The following is a 25,406-nucleotide window of genomic DNA, read 5'->3' as shown; positions in this document are numbered from 1 at the left end:
TATTTTCACCGTCCGACTTCGGGGAAGTGACGTAATGCATCAAGTCAGCACGAAAAAGTCCCCAACCATACGTTATTCAAATCGCTTACATCGAGCAAACACATCAGAGATTACAACAAATGTCCAAAAAGGTACGAATGCTACAAACAAAGACGTTTCAACAATCGCTAGGGCCTGTCTATGCCCGCTCACTTTTATTTTGATAGACAAGTCGTTTTCCTGTAGTGTCAGTGTTCACATATTCTACTGTTCTTCCTGTTTGCCGACCGGAGCGGAGGTTTGTTTCTGGGTGTAAAGAAAATCACTTACACAAATATATTTTAATATTAATTTATTACGGTAGCTAAAACGTTGTCGCACGACAAACTCCGTATAGTTGTACCACAATGTAATTTATAATGTAAAAAGGCCCACGTATTGACGATTGTAGCTTGCTTGCTAAGCTTTAGCTAGCATCGAAGCTAACCTCACTCAAAACGCCATGGTTGCCTAAAATTAATGCAGAAAATAATATTTTACTCTGAGAATTATATATTGTGACTAAGATGATTGTTATAGTTTCTTTATTGTTTGTTTCACTATAAAATAAATTCAAATATAGATCCCCGTCTTTAGCCAGCATCAATATAACAGAAAATATCATATTCGTGTATAAAGCGACAGTTGCTTTTGATATCGTACATCATAGTTTTGCATATTAATATCTTGCCTATTTAAAGCCTATTTTATGCCAGTTATGTTAATTTTATTTATGCAAAATCTCTTTACAAGCGTCTTTGTTTAAAATTATTAGAATTATTATTATAATAAAAAATAATTATGTGTGTGTATATATATATATATATATATATATATATATATATATATATATATATATATATTCTTTTTTTTATATAAAATAGTTCACTCCTTAAAAAAATTATCAATCAGTTACTCAGCCTAATGTTATTCCAAATCCACATGACTTGCTTTTCTGTAGAACACAAAAAGGAGGTGTTGTGTAAAATTGATTAGAAGTGGCAGCTTCAGCCATCATTCACTTTTTTTCTGCACTATTAAGTTGAATGATGCCTGAGGCTGATATTCTTCCTAACACCTCCTTTCCTGTTCCACAAAAGTCAGGCATGCAGGTTTGGAATAACATGTGGGTGATTAAAATGATGGCAGGTTGTACTAGACCGTTTAATAAGCCTACCTCTGAAATTGATGAGTACCCTTTAATTTTCCTGTGATGTAGTTTTAAATGATATTATAATAAAAAATATTTTCAAAATGATGTGTAACACAGTGTGAATTTTGTAGGGAAGCATGTCTGGCGCAGGGGGTGGGAAGCGCCCCACAGGAGGGGATAGTCCCCCTGGCCCACCTGAAAAAAAGCTGAAGAAAGAGGAGAAGACCACCACCACTCTCATCGAGCCCATCCGCATTGGAGGAGTTTCTTCTACGGTTGGTTTCATGCTGCTATCAAAACAAAATGCATTGTAGCTGTCAGATGCAGATGACATGGAATATTTTGTGTGTTTGGAATTGGGATTTTTAACATAAACATAAAAAATCACTCAAGTTGAACCTCATACACTACCTTTAAAAATGTCATATAGATGTTTGTGTTGTTGAGTCTCTTCTACCCACAAAGTTTGCATTTATTTGATCAAAAGTGCAGTAAAATGTGAAACATTATTATTACTGTTTAAAATAACTTTATTTAAATATATTTTAAAATGTAAGTTATTCCTTTGATGGCAAAGCTGAAATTTCAGCAGCTCTTACTTCAGTCTTCACTGTCGCATGATTCTTCAGAGATCATTCTAATATGCTGATTTGGTGCTGAAGAAACATTTTTTATTATCATCAATGTTGAATAGAATTGAGCTGGGTTATATTTTTATGGAAAAAGTGATCTCTTTTTTTTTTGATGAATCAAAGAGACGTTTATATTTGAAAAATAAAACTTTTGTATCATTCTAAATGTCTTTACTGTCACAGTTTTGATCAATTTATTACATCCTTGCTGAATAAAATCATTAATTTATTTTAGAAAACCTTTAAAACCTTTGTAGACAATATAGACTTGTTGAAGCTTTTGTAATTTTGCCCCAAATTGGCCTTTGCAGGAGGAGATGGACATGAAGGTCATTCAGTTTAAGAACAAGAAGCTCTGCGAACGGCTTGAACAGAGGCAGGCTTTGGAGGATGAGTTGAGAGAGAAGATTGAGAAGTTGGAGAAAAGGCAGGCAACTGATGACACCACCCTGCTTATTGTCAACCGCTGCTGGACTCAGGTTCCACACTCTTCTCTTCTTCCAATGCTGTACTCATTCTCCTCTTATTTACATTTTTAAGCCAGGAAATTAAAAACTCTTGATATTTAAATATCATTTACAAGAGGGTCCTCTATCACAGACCTCAACATTAAGCTTTTCCAGTAAAATGTATAACTTATTGTTTTTAATACTATATCTTTAGCATACAAAAATGAGTAGAAAAACTGCCTCATTTGAACTCTGTTCTCACAGCTTGAGGAAAATATCCATGAACTGCTGCAACGTGTGGAGCCTAAGGATGCCCCAGCACCTGTCCAGACCCCTGCCACCCCTCCCGTTCCAGACATCCCAGTTCCTGCTGCAGCCCCATCATCTGCTCCCGAACCTTCTGCTCCTATGCCAGCTCGAATTGAAGGTGAGGACGGCCTCCCCCAGCCTCCACCTTCAGCTGAGGTGCTGGATGAAGAACAGCAACAGTCAGTGCAAGAAAAGCAACAGACGCAGCAACAAGAGCAGCAACAGCAGCTTCCTGACTCTGTGGAGAAGTCAGCTGAGGAACCAGTGCAGGATGGAATTTCTGGTAAACATGCAAGGAGTTAGACTCCAATACACTGTATATCTACAAATATGTAAACTAATGCATTTTTTAAATCGTGCATAAAGGCCTTTTACATGATAACAAAATAAACCATCAATTAGACAACAAAAGCATGTTGTAGATCAAGTGCAACAGATTTATCGGCAAGTACTTGAATTGTGCACCAAACACTTGGAATATATTAGTATTGGAGTGGGACTCATTATCGGCAGATAATATCAGTTTTATCTGATGACAGATCAACAAAGTAGCAAGGTAGTCTAATACCCAAAACCCGTTAACAGCAAGTCTTTTCTGTTACCCAAAATACACAAAAATCTATTATCTTGTATCAGCCAAGAAGTTGAGTGAGGAAAAAGCCAATAAAGAGCAGGAGATGAAGCAATAATAATGAGCCATTTACTAAATAGTCTTATTTTTGTATGTTTCATTCAGTGTCCAGACTTCGTCTGACTAGCACAAATTCCACAATTAATATTATACCAAACTGATTCACAACAACATCCCATAAACCTTGAGTTTCTATAAACATTCCCTCTTATCTCTTATTCATGAGGACAAACAGCTCTTGAAACCACACAGTCATAAAACTATGATGGAACGTAGAACAAGACAGCAATGGAAAAACAATATAAAAAACTATAATATAATATAAATGACTAATCAATTAATGAGTCAGTGAAATGGGTGTATAAATGACTATAAAGATTATTATAAATTATTATGATTAAATTGAATAATAAAATGATTAAATGATAAATGATTATAAAAAATAAATGAAAAAATGAATATAAATGCAAGTAAATCACAGCACAAATGTATGATTGCTCTCTTGAAGTAAAACACAAACAGTTTGCATTCTGAGGATCCTCAGATCCCCCCCCCCCTTAATCATATGAAACCATTTGATTGCATTGACTGTTTAAATGCAAGTAAACTTCCATAATCATAATCTTAAAACATATTTGTAAAGTTCGGGCGATCTGGCCGTACTCTTCCCTTCTACATGTTCAGAAAACAGGTCACTTCTATCATACCGTTTACCAGCATCAATTAGGGGAAATGTATGTCTCTGACTGTTGTCATACAACAGTTAACAGTAATCTGACAAAGCAAATCAACACTATTATGTCAGTGTACAAGAGTAAAATGATAAATTCTCCTGAAACCTTAACTAAAGCACTTAAATGATTCCAAATTGGCCCTAATATTGATTCAGTATTGATCCAAACATAATCCTTAGTCAAGTTAAGATACTTGTTCATGCAGAAATTATAGACTGCATTTCCAGTATTATCTAAAAGATATGAACAACATTCAGTTGCAATTACTTTACATGTTTCGTGTTTAAACCTGGAATTTGGTACAATTGGATTTTCCAAAAACTTAAATAAAAACATTTCATACTGCATGCGTTTTTACCTTTGGCCATTTGTCATCTTTAGCATCTCAGCATAAGGATTTATTTGCCCTAGTATTTAGTTATGTTTGTCTGGCAGGTTTTCAATTTGTAACTAGAATTGCCAATTGGAGTGCACCAGTTAAAATCAAATCAGAGAGTTGTAATACACGTGCATACAAATTCCATTATAAATTATATGTACTGAGGAAAAAAAAAACTTAAGGTTTGACCAAAATTACATCACTATGTCATTCTAGACATGGATATATTGTTGAATCCACATGTTATTTTTGGTCACATCTTCCAGCATAATTAAAAAACAAACCATAATTGGCCTGATTAAAGTTGTATGATAAATATATGACTTAAAATACCCCTGTATGTTAAAAACTAAAGCACAAAATTTAAAACAGTTAGTGTCTGACTAACTTAAGTTTGAAGATTGCAAAAAAGTTTTTTTTTTTTTTTTAATATATATTTTTATTGGAAACCAGCATTCACAAGCATCAATACAGTACTTAATTATGCTACAGCTGTTTTCCAGCCTTTTTCTTTTTTATGTGGTACATTAGAACAGAGAACCAAAAAAAAAAAGGAAACATCTCCCAAGAACAGAGGGGAGAGAGGAAAAATACAATAATAAAAAACATGGATAAAAAATATGAATAATAATAATACATAAACTAAGAAAAATCAATTAAAAAATAATTAGTTAGGTGAAGATAAATCAGAGAAGATTGCAAAGTTACATTTCTCTGTCTGATGTTCATGTTATTCTGTTAGCCGTGTTGTCGACACACACTGTCCCCTCTATGATAAGGTTTCAACCTCTCAATGAGTTTCTCAAAGGTTGCCGACAGACATTGATCTGTAAAAACACAAAAACAAGCGAACGAAAAACAGACTGCTCTTTTTGAAAAACAAGATTGTTTACACTTTGTTGGAATTATTTTGACTCCATTATAACTTTGATAGATAAACTAAGCCCATAGAGACCATTTGGCTGGCAACTGATCTGTAGTCCGGTAAAAGCTAATCATTTGGCCCCCACTCGACATATCTTCATGAGGTTGCCCTCCCATGTCACTTAGTGTGCTTTCATACCTGGTTCACTTGCCTGGTCCGAACCCGAGTTCGGTTGCTCCCCCTGCCCCCGCTGGACTTTGTTTATAATATAATATTTGAGTCTGAACCACCGTTCGCTTGCATCATCAAGCCAGCAGCTGTTTACCCCGTTGCTTGGTAACGACAGCACAGGAGAAGGCGGCAAATGCATAACATTACTCTCAGGAGTTTTATGCATTAAGTTTTTGAACTATTCGTTTTGTTTATAAAGCTTCGGTACATAACGGCACTTGCGTCTGTCTTACGAATGTACTGAAAATGCTCTAAAGAATGTTGAAGGCGAACATAGATGAGATGTTCAGCTCTCTGCTTGCAGTTTGTCAGTCACGCTCATTACACGCTCATTACACACAAACACACATTTTCATCAAATAATTTGTCATTAAAAGCGGTTCACTTCCGTGATTTGGTACGATTGCGTTCACATAAGCAGCAAACCGTACCAGAGTTCACATGAAGCGTACCCCAGACCACCGTTTTTAAGCAGACTCTGGTACGGTTCGTGGGTTCGTATCCGAGTATGGAAGACAGCCTTCACATCATCCAAACGAACCAAACTCTGACATCAATCGAACCCGGATGTGCACCAAAAGTGCTAGTGTGAAAGCACTCTAAAAGACAAGGTTCTTCCTCATGATTCCATCCTACAGCATTTCGCCAGATCTCATTCAAAATTAAGTATGAGCTAATTCACAATGTCTAATGTGCTGTATCATTCTTAAATTGGCCTCCTATATCTAAAAGGGGTAGCTAATGATAAAACTGTTTATTTTGGCACAAATTGAATTTCCGCCCCCCCTTTGGAGGCTATTTTCAAATGATGACTGTCATTGTTGGTGCTATGAAAATCCAATGAAGTCCACAGTCTACCCAACATATCTTACTATTAAAGTGTGTTCTCCAATCATAATCAGTAGTGCATAATTAGATAGCAGGGCCTATTAATAGTAAAGATTTTGCCAACTATAATCAAAAAACATCCCAAAAAAACCTGGCATTTCATAAAGAGTTAAAATCACAAATTCACAAACTAAATAGAATAGGGTTGCCAAATTGTGTTTTGACACCACACATCCGTAAACTTCTTCCTGTGTATCTGTGTGACCAGAAAATGAAACAAGTCTATTATCCATCTGATAATTTAGACTCAATCAAATCCACAGATTTGCATCTTATCATTATCAGCAGAAATATTACAACCTCTACCATATTTTGAATATCAGCTTCCATGGTGGCATCGGCAGCAACAATACTACAGCAAGAAAAAAAGTTATGCCATCTTTCTTTGCGTAAACATTTGGGTGGTGTTATGTCAATCTTCCCACACAATGACGTAGATCTGTGGGTGCGTGTTTGAATGAGACATTTTGGGAAGGCGTGGTTGAGTGTTAAGTTTTAGTAAAAATATTTTTTGGGGGTTTGAGACTTTAATCTTTAATCTCTCAAAAATATCTAATTTCACATGTCAAGGAACTTTGTAAAAATAACCTGATGAAATCACTCTTTCTCACAGTCTGAGACAAGATGATATTTTTCCACTCAGCTATTGTTTTTCAAGCTGATAAAAACAAAGGGTGCAAGATTTCAACTCCCCAAAATATAATTTACAGATATTATTATAAATGTAAGTTATAAATATTTATATAATTTTTTTAGACTATAAATCAAGATTCACACTTTGAGGCTAGCTCTCTCTCTCTCTGTTCATGCTACATCTTTAGCAGCAATCATAATTTAACAGTGAGATTAGTGTTGGCATTGCTTCTAAACCCTTAACATTTAAAAGTTTTTCTCCTACCGTTATTGATGTGCTTTTAACACAAAATCAGACATCCTCAAGCTTTGTTCAAACTCTTCCCCACAGTGAAAAATACCCAACTATTCTACTACTTCATCCCCTACTTACTTCAGCCACAATAAACCAAACAATTAGAGATCCCTTTTTGCTTTCTTTGCACACATTCTCTTTACCTTCACAGCACTTACTTTAGCCTTCTGATAAATATCTTTCAAAACTTTTCAAAACATTTTAACCCCCTTCAGATTTTCTATTGTCATTAGGTTAAGATGAGAACACCTTTCTATACTGCTTATATTTAGCAGCTATTAACCAAGTTTTACTGCTTGTGCTTATTGATCTTGTGAAATTATTTAATCTAGCTTAACTTCTAACCACTCCATAACTGTAGAAATGATATCATCTGACACAGTAGCTTAGCTACCCCCATGGTATCTACTGAATTTCTATGAAATGTCAAACAGAACACACTCACTCTGTCTAGTTTATTTATTTATTAGCAAAAAAGGCCATTTATACAATTCAACAATGTCCTCTTTCAGGTAGTCTTTTTGCCATGAAATTTGTAATCATTTTTATGAACTAAATGTTAGAATAACTTTTATATTGTTGGTAATATTTCAAGATGAACACTTGGACTAAAGCAACTTTTTTCTAGAATTTTGTTTTGTATTCATTTATTTATTTTATTGTTTTGCTTGGTTTGGGCATCTTTTTTTCATCCTTGAGTATGAATTCATTATTCTCATATCATATTTTAAATGTCTAATGTATCAGATCTGCTACTCAAGAAACAGCGCCTATGCAAATTATTTTAGATTTAAAGAAAAGATTCGATTTTTCTGTCTATAGCAGCTTTTATCATGCAAATTCATATTGTTATTTGTATTTTTTTAAAGCCCCTCCCACTCCACCATCTCTCAGTGAAAGCGCAAAGTCTTTCCTGGCTACTCTGGATAACAGCAGTGAGGAGGAGCTCACGCTGCAACTACAGGACAGGATGCAGTTCAGCAAGGGCGCTGTGGCCTGTATGGTCTGCATATTTGACCGTCTGCATACCACCATTGATGAGCTGTGTACCAGAGTGCAGTCGGCCGGTAAAATAAAAATTCATGTGGTGTGATTCTCAAAGTAGAAACGGTTTATTACAGAAAAAGCATCCCTAGAAGTTTTAGTTGAATCACTTTGTGAACAAATGCTAAACTTACGCACCTTGTTCTTATCAGTATGTGGGGATGACAGTCAGCGAGAGATAATTGCTACAAACTGCACACTTCTAGAGGAACATAATCGACTTCAAGATCTTGCTTACTCCCTTCAAGGGAAACACCACAAAATGTCATTGGAGGTATCTCTCTCTTCTAGTTTTGTTTGACTTTATTCTATTCATATTTATTAAAGTTGCATTACCTTTCAGAAGTTTGGGATCAGTATGTTTTGAAGAGAAAAATTTAAATGATTATTTTGCAAGGACACATTCAATTACCAACCCCAAGCATTTGAATGGGAGTGTATATAATAACTTTTTTTCTAAGCATCAGTATAAAACTGCCAATCACATTTTTAAAGATGTGTATTTTGTACCCTGAGCGTTCCTTAAGACCAGTCTTTGCTTCTACAGTATAATGAACTGATTGACAAAGTTACAAGTTCTGAGACTAAAGTGTCTGAGATGGAAACAGCTGTCGAGGATCTGCAATGGGACATTGAAAAACTTCGAAAGAGAGAGCAGAAGCTGAATAAACATCTAGCAGAAGCTCTGGAGCAGGTCAGCTTTTCCTACATCTCAGAAATAAAACAATATATTGCATGCTTTTGAAATTCATTACCATCATAGTAGGCGTGTGTTATTTGTATATCTATCAATACTTCCTTTGATAAAGGAAATTGTACTGCAGGATATTATACTTAAAATCTTGCTGCATCATTTACAGTTGACACATTGTACCAGTGAAACATACAGTAACTTGACATGATATTATGATGCAGTGATGTTAATCTGTTGTGGTTTAAATTAGGGGGTGTTACTAATGGAGGGAATTACTAACAATTTTTATGTTTTGTTTTTTTCCCGAATCAGCTTAATTCCGGTTACCATGCCACTGGCAGTTCAGGTGGATTACCCGGTGGTCAAATCACACTAAGTATACAGAAGGTAGTAGTTCAAAATGTTTTACCTAAAACCATTTTTAATCATTTCTTTATATAGTTTTACAAAACTATAATTAAAATATTTGTATATTGCAATGGTGTAGACCTTATTCCAGTCTGTCACTGTATGTCAGTTTGTCTAATATGTATTTATTTACTCTTAGTTTGAGTCTCTGAATGCTGAACTGGAGCAGAACCAAGAACTTGCCAACAGCCGCATGGCAGAGCTTGAGAAACTGCAGCAAGAGCTACAGGAAGCTGTTCGGGAGAGCGAGAAACTAAAGGTAGTAGAGTTTACTGAGAATACAACACCAGCTCAAAATTTCCAGTGCATTATTTGATGACAACAGCTTTCTTTCATGACTCAATGTATTTCCTGTTGAAGCTGGAAGCTTTTGTTTTTCAGGTCATATTACTGATCTCTGTATCCCTTTGTAGATGGATCTGAGGAATATACCAGAGGAAGTGTTGAAGGATACACCAGAGTACAAGTGCCTCCAATCACAGTTCTCTCTGCTGTACAATGAGTCTCTGAGTGTGAAAACCCAGCTGGATGAGGCCAGAGCTCTGCTGCTTACCGCCAAAAACGCTCACCTGCGGCAGATAGAGCACATGGAGGTAAGAGAGCTGATGGGACACAAATGATTGCTCATAATTATATCGGAGTATGTTTTTTTTTTTTCACTGATGGTTTGAATATCATTCTCTCTGTTTGTAGAGTGATGAGTTGTCTCTTCAGAAAAAGTTACGCACTGAGGTCATTCAGCTAGAGGACACACTGGCCCAGGTGCGCAAGGAGTACGAAATGCTACGGATCGAGTTCGAACAGAATCTTGCAGCCAATGAGCAAGCAGGTAACGTCACTCATACAAGAGATTTTATTTGATCCCTTTTGCTTTAGGTTTAGGAGGAATTCCTGTGGTGAATTTCCCAACGCCAATTTGTTTTAAAGTAACCATGGTTACGGCGAGGAAATCTATGGGAGCGGTGTATCCTGTCAACCCTTCTCTCATTGTTCATTGTTTTGGTTGGGGTTTAACTAAGCATCATTAACCGAAACGTATGTCATTGTGCTATCTGAATGACTATCAGCATCTCAATCTCTCTCTTTCAATATTAACTCATTTATTCATTCCAGGGCCAATAAACAGAGAAATGAGACACTTAATCAGCAGTCTTCAAAACCATAATCATCAGCTGAAAGGTGATGTGCAGAGATATAAGAGGAAACTTCGTGAGAGACAGATGGAAATAAACAAGGTATTGCTCATGCTGGTCTCCTTTGACAGTTTTTTTTTTATTTCCTATGATACCAGAATTTTCAGATTGGAACTTTTTTTACATTTTACTTGCTAATTTACCATTAACTTCACATCTGTTTATTGCATATGTGGGCTGTTTCTTTCTTGAAATTGGTTGAATTTTAACTAAATATTTTTCACTTTGAAATATCACTCCTTTTCAGTTGAAGTGCCAGAGTGGAGAGGCAGGTGCCCTGATGTTGGAAGAAAGTGTGGGTGACGGAGGACTGGAGGTTAAGAAAGAGGAAGATGATGAGCAGGAGGAGGAGGAAGAAAGGAGGAGAGAGCTGGAAAGGCAACGGGCACGGGAGAGAGAGAGGGAGGCAGAGAGAGAGAGGGAACGCGAAAGAGAGCGGGAGAGACAGCGAAGTGAGGAGCTGAAGAGGAAGGACTCTGACACACTGAAGATGCTTAGAGGAGAGCTTAAGTACGTCTTAGCCTACAACATGATTCTCAGTGCTACTTGACTTCCTATAAAAATGTCTGCTCTTTTCTCGATCATGCTTAGTCTAAATGTGTGATCATAGTTAATCTGCCTTGGCCCTAAAAATATTTTGATACTTTGAAGTCCTGCCTAATAATTCACTGCATTACATAAACTATCAAAGTGGCATTTTTATTAAAGTAAATATATAAGTTATTATATATAGTAAGCACAGTAAGCACATTCAATAAATGCACAGCTAAAAAGATCAGTTTTGAGTCTAGATTTAAATGTGGCTGTTGTTTTAGCACATATTATCACTTCTGGAAGCTGGTTACAACTGTGCGCGATCAATGCCATCAAAACTATTAATTTTTTGTTTGTTTGTTGATCACAAAGTACAAAGTAGATGACGAAAACTAGGAAGCTGGGTCTATTCAAAGCAGTGCCATTACTGTCTAGGGAGCATGGAATGGTGCTCTTTGATTGGTTGAGCGGATGTATTGCATTATGCAGAGAAGGGAGACCGATATTTGTCACGGTTTGGAAAGATAGGGAGAAAATATGACACAATAACACTGCGGATATCGCATTTTGCGTAAAATTAAAAATTGACACTTCAATACCGACCAGATACAGTATTGATTTTGGGGGGAACTCAGTTAAAAAAAATAATAATTATATATATATATATATATGTGTGTGTGTGTGAGGGTGGGTGGGTGGGTGGTTGTTTTTTTCTGAAATTCAATGTTTCTAAAAAAAAATAAACACAAAAATGGGAAAATACTGCCAAGGATCACGAATTCCAATAATAAGAACACACTAATGATTACTTAGGATTAATGAGCTGCTGGATTCATGAATGTTAATCAGGTTTTGTGCATTCGCTTTAACTGATTTGCTGAAATCAAAACAGGGACGATAATAGGTGAGCGCCAGCCAATGAGATTGCCGTTTGCGCATTAACACCACCCACTACCGGAAAACTCGACTGCTCTTAAAAGCTGAAGAGTCAATTCACTCTCTCTCAGTCTCTGCGTGTGTGTGAGAGAAAGCGACGGTGATGTGTGCGCCTTCACACTAGAGTTTACACTACAATCAAATACAGGTGCGCTGTGCATCCATTGAGATGAACTGAGAAATATCACAGATCGCTTGACGGAAAGTGAAACTCTGAAGTGCTCCGTCAGAGTGTTTGCGAGTGATAATATATCTGTGCTGAACTTATACTTAGCCTCCATCTCACATACTGGCAAGTAAAATCTGAGAATTTATTAGCCATTGGCTAATATTAGACTTCATTTAGTCGCCAGAATGAAGATTTAGTCGAATTTGCGAGTGATTAACTCGCAATGTAGAGGGTTGGGTTGACAAGATATGTTTGACATCGTTTCTGTCATGAACGTGTAAGCGCAAGGCAACACTGTGTGCATGTAATACTCATGGGAGTTGTGGTGTCGTAGTGTCACACTGCAATATGGCTTATTTCAGATGCCTTTTAAAAACACTACAGTTATTCAACCCGCCAAAGTGGCTTGTTGGAGTCACTGTGTTACCCGCCACGAGCAAAATCCACCTGCATTTGGCGTGTTGGCGGGTGTTAATGTCAAGCCCTGTATATATATAAAACTATATCACCCCATATTGTTTAGCATTTAATGAACTTCATATCTGAGTCACCTCTCCCACACATCATTTGTGTCATGCAGAAAAGCACAGGAGTCACAGAAGGAAATGAAACTACTGCTAGACATGTACAAATCAGCCCCAAAGGAGCAGCGAGATAAAGTGCAACTTATGGCAGCAGAAAAGAAGTCCAAAGCAGAAGTATGTTAACCCACAAAAATTTGCTGTATTTCTCTTTGGCAAAACCATTAACATGCGATTCACTTGGGGTGGTCATTCTTTTAATGCTGAAGTCAACATTGTCTGGCAGGTGGAAGAGGTGAGGCAGCGAGTGCGGGAACTGGAGGAAAGGGAAAGAAAGGAAAGCAAAAAACTGGCAGATGAAGACGCTCTCCGCAAGATCCGTGTGGCTGAGGAGACCATTGAACACTTGCAGAAAAAACTGGCTGCTACTAAACAGGTGTGTCTAGTTGAACAGAATTGTTGTCAACATTTTTGTCAGAATCAGTCTAGATCAATAGGCTCTGTAGCAGATTAACTAATAATTAAAAACTGATCAACCTTTCAGGAGGAAGAGGCTCTGTTGAGTGAGATGGATGTGACGGGACAGGCTTTTGAAGACATGCAGGAGCAGAACAGCAGACTCATGCAGCAGCTCAGAGAGAAAGATGATGCCAATTTCAAACTAATGAGTGAGAGGATCAAATCCAACCAGATTTACAAGCTTCTGCGGGAGGAGAAAGAGGAATTGGCAGATCAAGTGCTTACTTTCAAAACCCAGGTGCACACACACACACACACACACAAAACATTTCTCACACAGTCACCACACACCCACACGTAAATTTATGAATGTGCAAAACAAACATTTTCATAATCTACTGGTCAGTGGGTTCTAGTTGACTGGCTACACCTGAAAGGTTAGGCTAACTTGTTGCTTCACCATCCAATCTGACAGTGACTTTGCGGGCAGCGTTTGCACACAAATGTACCTCACAAAACTGATTTTGGACAGGCTTCTATGGCAGCATAATGGTATTTATGATTGGTATTTTAATGATCTGCAACAAAATAGAGAGTGCTAGTGCTGTCAAAATGGCTGTAAAACTAAATTAGAATTTTGTACTTTAAATGAAAATGATCAATATTCAAATTATAATCTAATTTAAAATGCATAATTTCATAATTTTAGGGTGAAAAAAGTTTTTGGCTTATCTCCTGAGTCCACTAGAGAGAGCATTGAGCAAAATATTACTAATGCACGTTTATTTAAAGCAAGAAAATAAGGACTATCTGTGAAAATTATAAACCAATTATAATGAATAAAGTAACTTAGCTGTAAACAAAACAGCATCATGTATTTATGCATAGTTTAATACAAAGCGCCGAAAGCCAATCACATAGAGTACTTTTTTCATTTAAAAACATGGGATGCAGTGGGATAGGGGAAGAAACCTGTTATAAAGTATCAAGATGTTTTTTCAAAGTTGAACTTGCATTCATTTTTACATGGCTTTCTAAACATGAGGCTCTTTTGTGCAGGATGCGAGTGCAACGGTGATAGATGTCCCTCTAGAAAATGCACAAAATATGAATTCTGTGTGAACAGCTTGGTTTCAGTTTTGACGAAAAACAAGATCTTCTCCCCCATTGATGTTCTCTTTTTTTTTTTTTTTTTTACACAATATTTTTAAAAAACAATGAAGCATTGCCGCATCTAGTGGCTTTAACTGGACAGGATAACAAATACAGCGTGTCAACAAATGTCAGCTCCAGTGATAAGGCTGCCTCCTTAATGCACACCTAAAATACGAATGCAACATTTTTGCATTCAAATATAGATTATTTGAAATTCAACTAATATTTTAAATTCTAAAAGATTAACAGCACTAGAGAGTGCTTTGGTCATTATTTGTATAATAGTAATTTCTTGCTGGATATGAAATCCAAAGTTAAAAACTTTTGCTGTTGTGGTATTGAATACACACAGTAGTGGGATATCATACGCAGCAAAGAATACATCGAAGCTGCCTTTAAAAGTTGTTTAGATGGCGGTATCTAAGTAGACAGGATGTAACAAGATCATAGGGGTCTCAAATTTTTCTCCCACTATTTATAACATAACATGATAATATATAAATGGCAACATATAATATGCCATCTTTACTCAAATATTTGTAACTTAATTCACAAACCTAATCTTTAAAAAAAAAAAATCCTTAAAAATGGAAGCCAACAGAAATCAGCTAAGTGTCCTAACTGATCACATTTAAAGTATCGCCACTAAAAATAGTTAAAATTGGACAAAAACTGGATAATATAATTAACTAGTTGGTTGATAGACAATCAGTTAGCCCCATCCCTGTAAAATGATGGACCTCTCAATTTTGAGGCATAAAATCTGCACATAATAATGTGTTTTATAACTGTTTTTTATAAAAAGAAATAATACTAATGTTGTTGAATCATGTGCTCCCTAACTGTCCCTCCCAGGTGGACGCTCAGCTGCTGGTGGTGCAGAAACTAGAAGAGAAGGAGGGTGTCCTGCAGAGCACACTGGCCGCTCTGGAGAAAGAGCTGACGCTGCGCACTCAAGCCCTGGAGCTCAACAAGCGCAAGGTAAAATTGGAAGGATCACAGACGCCCACCTCTGTTCTCATGTCCATGACAACTATGACTCAGCTTAGCCATCCATTAGCATACATTTCCAGATGTGTGTTTGATGCTCATCTTTTTGCACGATGGTTCAGGCAGTGGAGGCGGCCCAGTTGGCCGAGGACCTTAAAGTGCAGCTGGAACACACTCAGACCAAGTTGAGGGAAATCCAAGCCTCAGTACTAGACAACCGCACTGCCCGTGAGAGGGAGAGTGTCAACCTCAAGAAAGCACAGGTACACTGGCATGTGTGCTGTAGAAAAGTTTGGGATACAAATGAGTGGGAACAATGTGTGTGAAACTCTTCTACTGTCCTGTTCTTTTCAGGAGGACTTGTCCAGACTGCGGCGTAAGCTGGAGAAACAGAAGAAAGTTGAGGTGTACACAGATGCTGATGAGATTCTACAAGAAGAAATTAATCAGTATAAGGTTAGTCAAAATTTCAGACATGTTACCTAGTAATTTGTTTATTAGGGTAACTTTTTTAAAGACATAAGTACTTTTGTTCAGGAAATGCATTAAATGGATCGATAGTGACATTAAAGGCAGTATAGCATTACAGATTTTTTGTTTTAAATAAATGCTGTTCTTTTAAACATTATAGTCACCAAAAGAGTCTTGAATAAAAAGGTGTCACAGTTTTCCCAAGAATATTGAGCAGCAATTATTTTAATTTTTTTTCTTGAGCATAAATGAAATTTTTTTTTGAAGGATCATCGACATTGAAGGCTGGATTAATGTCTGCAGAAAATGTATATGCATTACTAACCTTGTAAAATGTATTCAAATAGAAAACAGTTATTTAAATTGTAATATTTAATTTACAGTATTACTGTTTTTTTTTACTGGACGTTTGATCAAATAAATCCAACCTTTGGAACATTTAGAAAGATTTGTGATCCTGAACCACAAGTCGCTGGGGTATATTTTTAGCAATAGCAAAAAATTCAATGTATGGGTCAAAATTATTGATATTTCTTTTATGCCAACCATCATTAGGGTAATAAGTAAAGATCATGAAGATAATTTGTTAATTTCATTGGGATAATAAGTAAAGATCATGAAGATATTTTGTTAATTTATATATATATATATATATATATATATATATATATATATACATACACACACACACACACACATATTGCTGGGCAACGGGTTTTTTTTTTATCGCATTATTATTCGCAATTAATTGCATTATGCACAAAACAAATAATTTATTCAAAAGTAGTGTACTCAGATACCAGATTTTCAAATAAGTTGTATCTCCCCCAAATATTGTCCTATCCTAAAAAAACATGACATCAATGGAAATATTTTTTTATTCAGCTTTCAGGTGATGTATAAATCTAAATTTCAAAAAATTGCCCCATATGACTGGTTTTGTGGTCCAGAATCACATTTTTAGAAAAACAAATCTCACCTCAAACTTAGATATGTACGGTAAGTAAATATATTATTTAAAATGATTAGATAAATAAATATTTGTAAAACTTTACAATAATAATGAAGTCATCAAAGTTATGAAAATACAAATGGAAGAATGAGAAACATGCTGTGACCAAAATAGGTTAAACTATCATATAATTTTAGCTTCTTCAAAGTAGCCACACTTTGTGTAGATTACACACTGTGGGTATTCTTCCAGCCAACATCTTGAGGACTCCAACTGGGTTGTTTTTTTTCCCATGTGTGCGGGCCGCTAGTTGGCTGCTTTTCCTGTACTATTTGGTCCTCCTCATACTTTAAAAAAATCTTTTGTATATTAATGTATCTGACATTTAATGACTGGTAGATTAGCTTAATACTGTATAATTTGTGGCTGACCTTATCTGTTGTCTCCTTTCTAGGCTAAATTACGTTGTCCCTGTTGTAATACCCGGGATAAGGAGACGGTCCTCACCAAGTGTTTCCATGTCTTCTGCTATGAATGCTTGAAGACTCGCTACGACACTCGCCAGAGGAAGTGCCCCAAATGCAATGCTGCATTCGGAGCAAACGACTTCCACCGCATCTACATCACCTAATTTAGTGTGGGCTTTTTGATGAACTGAATACAGTAGATGAGAAACGAAGGGATGAAAGTTGTGTTGAAGAACCGGATTACCATAATATGGTATTTTTAAGATGCTCTAAAGGGCCACTTTCAGTCCCATCTGTGATAGGTGTTGCTAGTGACCAAACATACAGTGACAGAATGGAAACGGTTGTGAAGTAGTCATGGTCTACAGCACACAAGCAGTGCTTATTCATTGCAGAAAAATCTATTGAATTTCGTCTCTTAGTTTCTTGTGTTGTTTAAAGTACTGCAATGATTTTTTTTTACCTGCATTTTGTTGAATGACCATGAAACAGAGGAAAGACTGTATCTGCTCAAATTTCAATATATCATAGATGTCATAACTCCACAGAATACGAGTGACGTCTAAAGTTTGCAGAAACTGTTTTGTTTTGACAATTATGGCCTTATCCGTTTGAGTCATACAGTAACTATCTAGTAATGTGCTTAGTCAGTTTCTATGGTAACAATGTGTTTTGAACCCCTTGAAGTAATAAATGAACAGATGTGATGGATACTGGGTGGAAAAAAAGAGTGCTGCAGAATTAGAAGCGTAGATGGGTGGTGCAGTGATCTTAAAAAGACAAAACATGAACAATTTTTCAGTAGGTACCATATACCCAACCATTCTGTGATATCACCAACGTATGTCAATACCTATTGCACCGATTCCTTAAAAAAATAAACATCAAAAACTGGATAAAGTTATTTGTGAACTCAGCTCTCTGCTTTGATGTCAATCTAGACAAAACATGTAGAGACATTATCTGGGTTTTCATTTTAATGGTGATGTTATTGTTGTACTTGGTGGAAAAGGATGACTCGAAACTGTACTTTCCAAATGCAATATTGAAGTCCATATGCTGTCTGCCAATACAATCCTATTTGCACAATGCATGTGTCTTTAGTAACTTCAGATGGTTTAGATAGATATGCATAGTTGCATACTATTAGAAGAGGATCACAGGGAAAGCAGTCCTGGGGAGAATATAAAACCTACCTCGTGGTTTTTTTGTACTTGCAAATGTTTGCCCGGAATCTACATGTAAATGTTTTTCGTTATATTGCACAATTTACCTTATGTTATTCCCCGCACCCAGGTTTTGCTGTTCTTGATCGTATTCATAACTGTCGTACTGCTTTTCCTCTCAGTCTGCGCTGTGTGTCTGCCAAACACTGAACTGTTGTTTGCTCCCTTGGACCAGAGACAGTGAATTACGTAGTTGGGTGGGGTGACTTTAATGTGACTATTTTGCTCCAACATACTTCGTGCGCGGAGACTGGGGTCTCTAGTTTGTTCTCTTACAAAAAAAAAAAAAAAGTACTTATTTTCGCAAATTGTCGTTTGTTCGTTTAAACCTTTCTTGATTTGCGTAGTTTTCTTACAGATCTGACCATAATAATTGCGTCAACAAGACCATACGTATTATACTGACTGATATTTCCTAATGATAGAGAACTGGTTTCTTTTTCACGTAAATGTAGCTCTTGAAAGCAAAAATGAAAGTGTTGTCAGCGAACAGGCTGTGTTTGTTCCTGTACCATCATCATTGACGGTTGACTCGTAGTGCTTTTTCGTGCTGTGATTACTGAGATTCTAGGGCCGTGTTTCAAATCCTAGTGAGTTGGCTGCCTAGACATCACAATAAAAATTAACGATTCCGCTTCCTCTTTACGATTTCGAACGGTTAGACTCACGGTTATTTTAGTACTGTTGAGGAAGAAGTGCTTTGAAATTCATAGTAGATATTTCATAAGCAGTCGCCGAATGTTACATGCAGGCTATTCATTCAGATTAATTCAGTAACAACACCGAATTATTCACAACTGGTTTGACTCACGAAGAAATTGTATTTATGTATTTGCATAAATAGACCTGGGCTGCGTTTCTCGAAAGCATCGTAAGCCTGAATTGATCGTAGATTTACTGATGACATTGGTTCTATGATCAATTTAGGCTCATTATGTTTTTGGAAACGCAGCCCTGGTCAGTTACTCTGATTTTGAATCACTAAAACGAATCTGTTCGGTATCATAGTTCAGCAACTGGACGCACTGTATGACATTTTAAACGGTCTATTTATATGACTCACTAACATGAAGCGGCTCATAAAAATCGAGTACCAGCAGGGATTACCAGAGTGAAGCGAGATGCTTTCGTTTCACAAAAAAGAACAGGTACAAGATTGTAATGGAAATGGTCGCAACTCAAGAACCGTTACCACCAAAAGTCACGATTAAATACGATATTGTTTATTCTAAAAGGAAACGTTCACAGAAAGTTCGAAAAAACATTTCGCCCATTAACATTAATAGAATGTTTGTTTAAATATCTTTACTGACTCTAAAAAAAAAAAACATTTATACTTAGTTTATGGAACTTTTTTTCTAAAGCATTTTAGTTGGACATTGTTTAGAGAGCATTTAAACAATTGCGCATAATGTTTACAAAATCGTATAACCACGATAAAAAAAAAAATTACTTTAAGAACTGGACTTTACTGAATGTTCATAAAACATCCAGAAATAACGTTATCATGACTTATTGGGAATGTTATTGAACGTTCTAGAACATATTTTTGTTAGCTGAGGAATTATTGGTGGAAATGTTGGTTCTCAGCTTTTATTGTAAGTCTCGCGGATGACCTAAACGCTGTCTACTTAGACAGCCCACAAGCTTTTGAGATACGGCCACAGAATCTCAGTACAGTACATAGGAAATGACTCATAGAGGAGTTGAATCCAGCGCGTGGGTGTGGGCGCTATTAAAACAAGACTGAAAGTTTGGGGTGGGTCATTCACATGCGCTGCTTTTGCTATGCTTGAAACCCATTTGTGGCTTTTAATCTTATGAAATCGCTGTGGGATTTCAATATATACTAAGTTCAATGGATTCCGGTGTTATGTTGCGTTGCCTCTATTGGATTACTATATTGATCGCCACGCTTATTCATGGAGTAAACGCGGATAAAAGTAAGAAAATTAACATTTACTTGCTTAATATCCTCATGTTATAACATAGAGCGTATGTGTGACGTTTGTTATGTTTTTGTGTGTTGGTGAGGAAAGTTCCAACCTTATGTCTCATTTGTCCTCTTGCTATGAACATGGAGAAACGTGGAGTCAGTGGAGTTAATGACGATGAACTGCCTCATTCGTAATAGCTTCCTTTACCAGTTACAGTTCCCACCGGTTCCGCATTCCAATGCTCTTATTTCACTCCCGCCCGCTCCCGGGGTTGTATTGTGCCCAGCTGAGAACAGTGCAGCACAAGAGGCTTCGGCTTTCCATGAGGAACATGTAGTGCCTTTGTTACTTTGGCATGTGTATGTTACTGCTGGAACAGTTTAATTGTAAAAACACTTGCAGGAATGAACAAAAGTGCATTGCCTATGGAAAAGTGTTAGGCAATGTCTTGGAAAGTGCCCATATGCCCTTGTTAAATCCAGAGGCTTTAGTTAAGCAGTGATTTAATACAGACAGAAAACTGATTCATGTCATGTCACAAAATTACTTTATAACGAGGAAATTAGATTTAAAGTCTTATGGATTCAATCATGCACATCAAAACATGCTTAGACCATCAATATACTGTACTGGTTCTCTACGGGGGGCCTTAGAAAAACGTCCATGGTGGCTGTAAAGCATTTTCATATTATGTATAATTGTTAAAATAATAAAAAAAAATTAGAAAATTCAAGACTTGACTCTCTGCTGAGTTTACAGCAGATTTGGTCTTACCTTTTCCAAACTAAACTGTCACGTTTAGTCCAGACTTTTTTCCTTTTTTATTATTTGATTATATTAGGCTGTTTTTCTTTAAAAATGTTTGGTAACAACTTTTCCACCATCAATCAAAGAAGAAAAAACCTTGTCAGTTAATTGTTTTACCATAAAAAAAAAAGTAAAATAATGCACCTCATCATTTTAGCAGAAGTACAAAAGGAAGACCCCCTAGGCTACATAGACAATAGGGGTCCTTGCATTCCAAAAACTGAGAACTACAGACACTGAGGGGCTGAAATCCAAGCTGATGTTTGCTGATCTTTAGGCTTGCTTGGGTGTGCATGATAAAACATGTAAGAGTTTGATATTTTACTATTGCACAAAGGTGACATGGGGACAGAGCAGGACTGTGATTTCAGTATCTCTAGTTCCAGGATTAACCTTTAGTTGAGCAGCCCACATTCAAACAACCTCAGCCATCAGATAAGAATACTGAGGTCTGATTTATTACTTTCTGAAGAGATAACTGCTTTTAAATGTGCTTTAATATACATGACAAAAAAGATATGCAGATCTTTACGTTATGTGTACTTTTTAATGCAGTTTATATAATGCATCCTCGAAAGTCTCCATACAGGATCAATATCAAATTATATGTCAATCTGAGCAGTGCACATTTTTCTGTTAAATCGCACTACTTGTCAAGAAAAGATTTGACTCTCAGTATGCACTTTCACTCATTTTAATTAAGTTGCACTGGCTAACATTTGATACTGATAAATGCAGAGAAACCCACAAGGATTGGATGTCAAGTGTCATTTGTAAGAAAGCAAGTCTTCATGAAAATCTGCCGTTGTTCTCGAAGTCACGTCATATAGTACTGCGGGTGATATTAGCTTGCAGATGTTTGTCATCTGTAGACCGCAGCTGTTCATGTGAAAGACTTTCAGTGGTACCTGCCTCACCGCTTTTTCCTTCATGCACCTCCCCTGATTCCAAGCATGTGCGCGAGAGAAAGCTTAAGCCATGCAGCTTTCACTGATGACTCTTTCGTCAACCCATTAGTTCTCTTATATTCACTTTTCCATGTCCTCAGTTCTCATGGGACACTTTGCATGAACTCAGGGGTCGCATCATAGTCTGGCTGTGAGCTTAGACTTGCTTACGCACACAGAGCATGAGTAATATCGTTTCCCCGCGAGTGAACCACCACATCACTGCAACGGAATTTCCCATCTCATTTCACATGAAAAAGAGGCAGAGCAAAGAAAGCTCTTGGATCTTCTTTTTCAGTAGTAAAACATCAAATTTTACCCATGTGCAAAACCTCTAACCCACTCAGAGTTATCAGGAAATGTGTGCAGAGATGTTGTTTTTGTCAGTTTCGCTGTAATCTGCAACCGCTATTTGACACCTTATTGTGTTTGCTTCTTTGTTCAATTTTGTCAGGTTCAGCCCGTTGTTTGAAATCCGAATTCTGGAATGGAGATGTTGCACAATGTGTACCTTGTCAAATATGCAAACAGTACCCGAAAACTCCATCATGTGACACATGTGAGTATATTCAATCAAAATTAACATTATAATTGGTCTGAATAGTAGTAATGGCTCATTAATGAACATTCAAAGAAAAAGAAAAGGTACAAAAACTAAAGGTAGCCTACATCTTTGTACTTTATTTGCCCCTATTAGTAGGTTTACTTAGCTACCATAAGGTACACATTAGTTGGCATACTTTAAAAGTACATATTATTAGCCTACCTGCAGTAGGATATACATATTTTGAAAGGGCAACCCATTTACAGCTTTGTCTTTTTTTTCTTTCTTTTTTTCAAGTTGCAGTAGCGACTGGGGAGGTAAATAGGCCTAATCATTATCATTGGTTTATGGAAGCCTGTTTCCACCATAGAATGAAAAGTAATTGCAAATTTTTTCTCACTTTTTGTAAACAAGAAACAAAGTCTGAATTGTGAGATATAAACTCAGAACTGCGAGAAACAATTTACAAATTCTGAGATCTAATCTCAGAATTGCGAGATAAAAAGTTGCAAACATCTTTTATTTATATAGTTTCGTGGTGGAAGCAGGGTCGCATTAAAATTTCCTTATTTCTACTATTTAAAAAAAAAATTGGGAATTTCGCTACTGACAAATTGTTATATTAAATAAATGAGATAAATTAAAGTTACTTTGAACAAGATACAAAGATCCAAGTGATTTAAATGGTCCGATATTCCCAAAATGAATAAGGTTAAACACTCAGGGGAATGCATTGCAAGTGGATTCCTTTGCAGTAGGTCAAAGCTTACGTGCAGAGAAGAAGTGGCCAGATTCTTTCTGTATGATCAGTCAAGCTGGAGGTCTTCCAGTAACATTGTCCTGTGTCTTTAAGGCCCACCCATAGAGCCTTCGGATTCCTGGAGGGTGGCAGCAATTACCAGTTTATCTGTCCTGGCAGCCGTGGTTGTTTGCGGAGCCTTGCTCATAGGCATTCTAGTACATCAATTCAGGTCCAAGAGGACTTTACGGGGTAAGGAATTAACATTACAGCACATTTTTAACAACAAACATTCTCCTTCAGTGCAGGGCTCAAAACTAACTCAACTTTTTCTGTCCATAATTCAGAACCGATTGAAGAGACAACAGGACCCCTTTATCAAGTATAGGATCTCCATAAGGTAAGAGTTGAAAAATACAGCACTTCTTAAGATGCTTCGAAATGCGTTAAGGATTAGTTTTGTTCATATGCAATCTTTTAAATGTTTGCAGCTCATGGAACTCAAGCTGACAGAAATGAAAATGGACTGTTACTCCAGTGAATTAATGCTCCAGTTGGTAAACGCTGGCTGGTACCTCAACCACAGAGTGTTCTATGAGTAGCATCTGATTTGTCTAATTTATGACATTAGTAGGCTATGTCATGCATAGCATATGGTTATGCACAAAAGCTGCACTGAGACCTTCCTTATCACTCACTGTGCAGAATAGGTTTCCAAGCCTTGGTGCTAAGTGACATCCTATGGACAGCATGATAGCATATATTATATATTCCTTTTTTTGGAACCCTTAAAATGCTTTAGTGAGAGGTCTTGTTACACTGTTTTTGCAGAGATTTGAGGCCATTCATGTTGCACTTAAGAGTGCATTGTAGATGCATTCCCACTTGAATATTCCTTGTTAGATTTTTGAAAACGATAAACAAATAACCACAAACTGTTTTAATATAGTAGACTTAGAGATCGACTTTTTTACACAAATATGCCTCCCTAAACTGATTTAGTATGGCACAGCCATTTGAATGTACTTGTTATCATTGTTTGTATAGTTTAATTATCTATTTTTATAGTGTTGGAATATTACGCACTGTATAGATGTAGCCCTTTGTATAACAATGTTCTGACACTGACTGGCTCAGCAGCCTGTCTATGGCATTGATGAACATTCTGGAGACACTGAAAATCAGCGAAGCAACAGAAGCCAATTTCCTGAAGACCAGAGTCGCCAGCTTACGTTAACAAACTCTGAGAAAGAGTCGCAGGTGTCAGATTCCATCTTAGTTTTGCTGCCTTTATACGCATAAGAGATTAGATAGTTTAGAGTGATATTTACATACATGTATTGCAATACATTTAATCTCTCATGTTTTATCATTTCAGCTTACTAAAATGTTTTCAAAGGATAAAACCCAACAGTTTTAGGTGTGTGTAGCCAGCTATGGGCATTAGGGAATGTATATATTTATATACAGCAGATGCTAAGGAGTAAGTAACTTGTTTGAATGACTTAAAGCATGTTTAGCAAGAGGTTACCTGTGAAAACCTGTGAAGAGCACAACCCAGAATCAAAAGATATAAGAAATTATATTTTTAGAATTTGATGCATTGTTTTCAAGAAAACCAAGCACATTTTATACCCCAGTTCCTGAGAATACTGTATGTACCTCATTGTGAATCACTGCCATGTTTGTCAGAAATCTAGAAACATCAAGAAGCTAGTCCAGAATCTTGATGAACATTAACCTGTGAAGCATGCACAGCGCTGTCACAGTCTCGAGTAAAGTTGGTTGTGTATTTCTGCCTTTACTCATAAACAATTACTCCACAGACTGCAGAGGAAACTATGCATTTCAATACAATAAAGAGAAAACTAATGTACTGTATATTGTTTTATTTTTGATTCCTTAATGTGTTTTTTTAAGTGTCTAATTTGCAGTCATCACAGTTTTAAGACACAATGTGACAGCAGTATGATAAACCCACTGACTTATTTCTCAT

At 36.6% G+C, this 25,406-nt stretch overlaps 1 protein-coding gene and 1 long non-coding RNA gene across 3 annotated transcripts; both read left to right on the top strand.

Annotated features, from left to right (window-relative positions):
• Positions 1–11: 11 nt before the first annotated feature.
• rnf40 (ring finger protein 40) lies at positions 12–18,114 on the top strand. 2 transcript variants are annotated; one of them, XM_052571524.1, is made up of 20 exons: positions 12–131; positions 1,303–1,446; positions 2,115–2,282; positions 2,517–2,844; positions 8,087–8,284; positions 8,414–8,535; positions 8,809–8,955; positions 9,268–9,342; positions 9,503–9,622; positions 9,777–9,956; positions 10,057–10,192; positions 10,477–10,598; positions 10,804–11,066; positions 12,776–12,893; positions 13,003–13,152; positions 13,261–13,473; positions 15,186–15,311; positions 15,443–15,583; positions 15,675–15,776; positions 17,198–18,114. In XM_052571524.1, exons 1-20 carry the CDS (start codon positions 120–122, stop codon positions 17,372–17,374), a joined length of 3,042 nt encoding a protein of 1,013 aa, XP_052427484.1. In that variant the 5' UTR covers positions 12–119; the 3' UTR covers positions 17,375–18,114. The 2 variants fall into 2 exon arrangements, with proteins under 2 accessions (XP_052427484.1, XP_052427486.1); XM_052571526.1 differs by lacking the exon at positions 12–131 and adding an exon at positions 139–277.
• A 2,057-nt stretch (positions 18,115–20,171) lies between these two features.
• Positions 20,172–25,291, top strand: LOC127969515 (uncharacterized). Its single transcript, XR_008156284.1, has 5 exons — positions 20,172–20,379; positions 22,582–22,686; positions 23,525–23,662; positions 23,758–23,810; positions 23,902–25,291. It is a non-coding gene; the product is annotated as an uncharacterized LOC127969515 (long non-coding RNA).
• Positions 25,292–25,406: the final 115 nt, after the last annotated feature.

The sequence above is a fragment of the Carassius gibelio genome, chromosome B12, assembly GCF_023724105.1.
Source record: "Carassius gibelio isolate Cgi1373 ecotype wild population from Czech Republic chromosome B12, carGib1.2-hapl.c, whole genome shotgun sequence".
Lineage (NCBI taxonomy): Eukaryota > Metazoa > Chordata > Actinopteri > Cypriniformes > Cyprinidae > Carassius > Carassius gibelio.
Note: the sequence above shows the minus strand (reverse complement) of the source record. Positions and strands in the feature narration are given on the sequence as shown.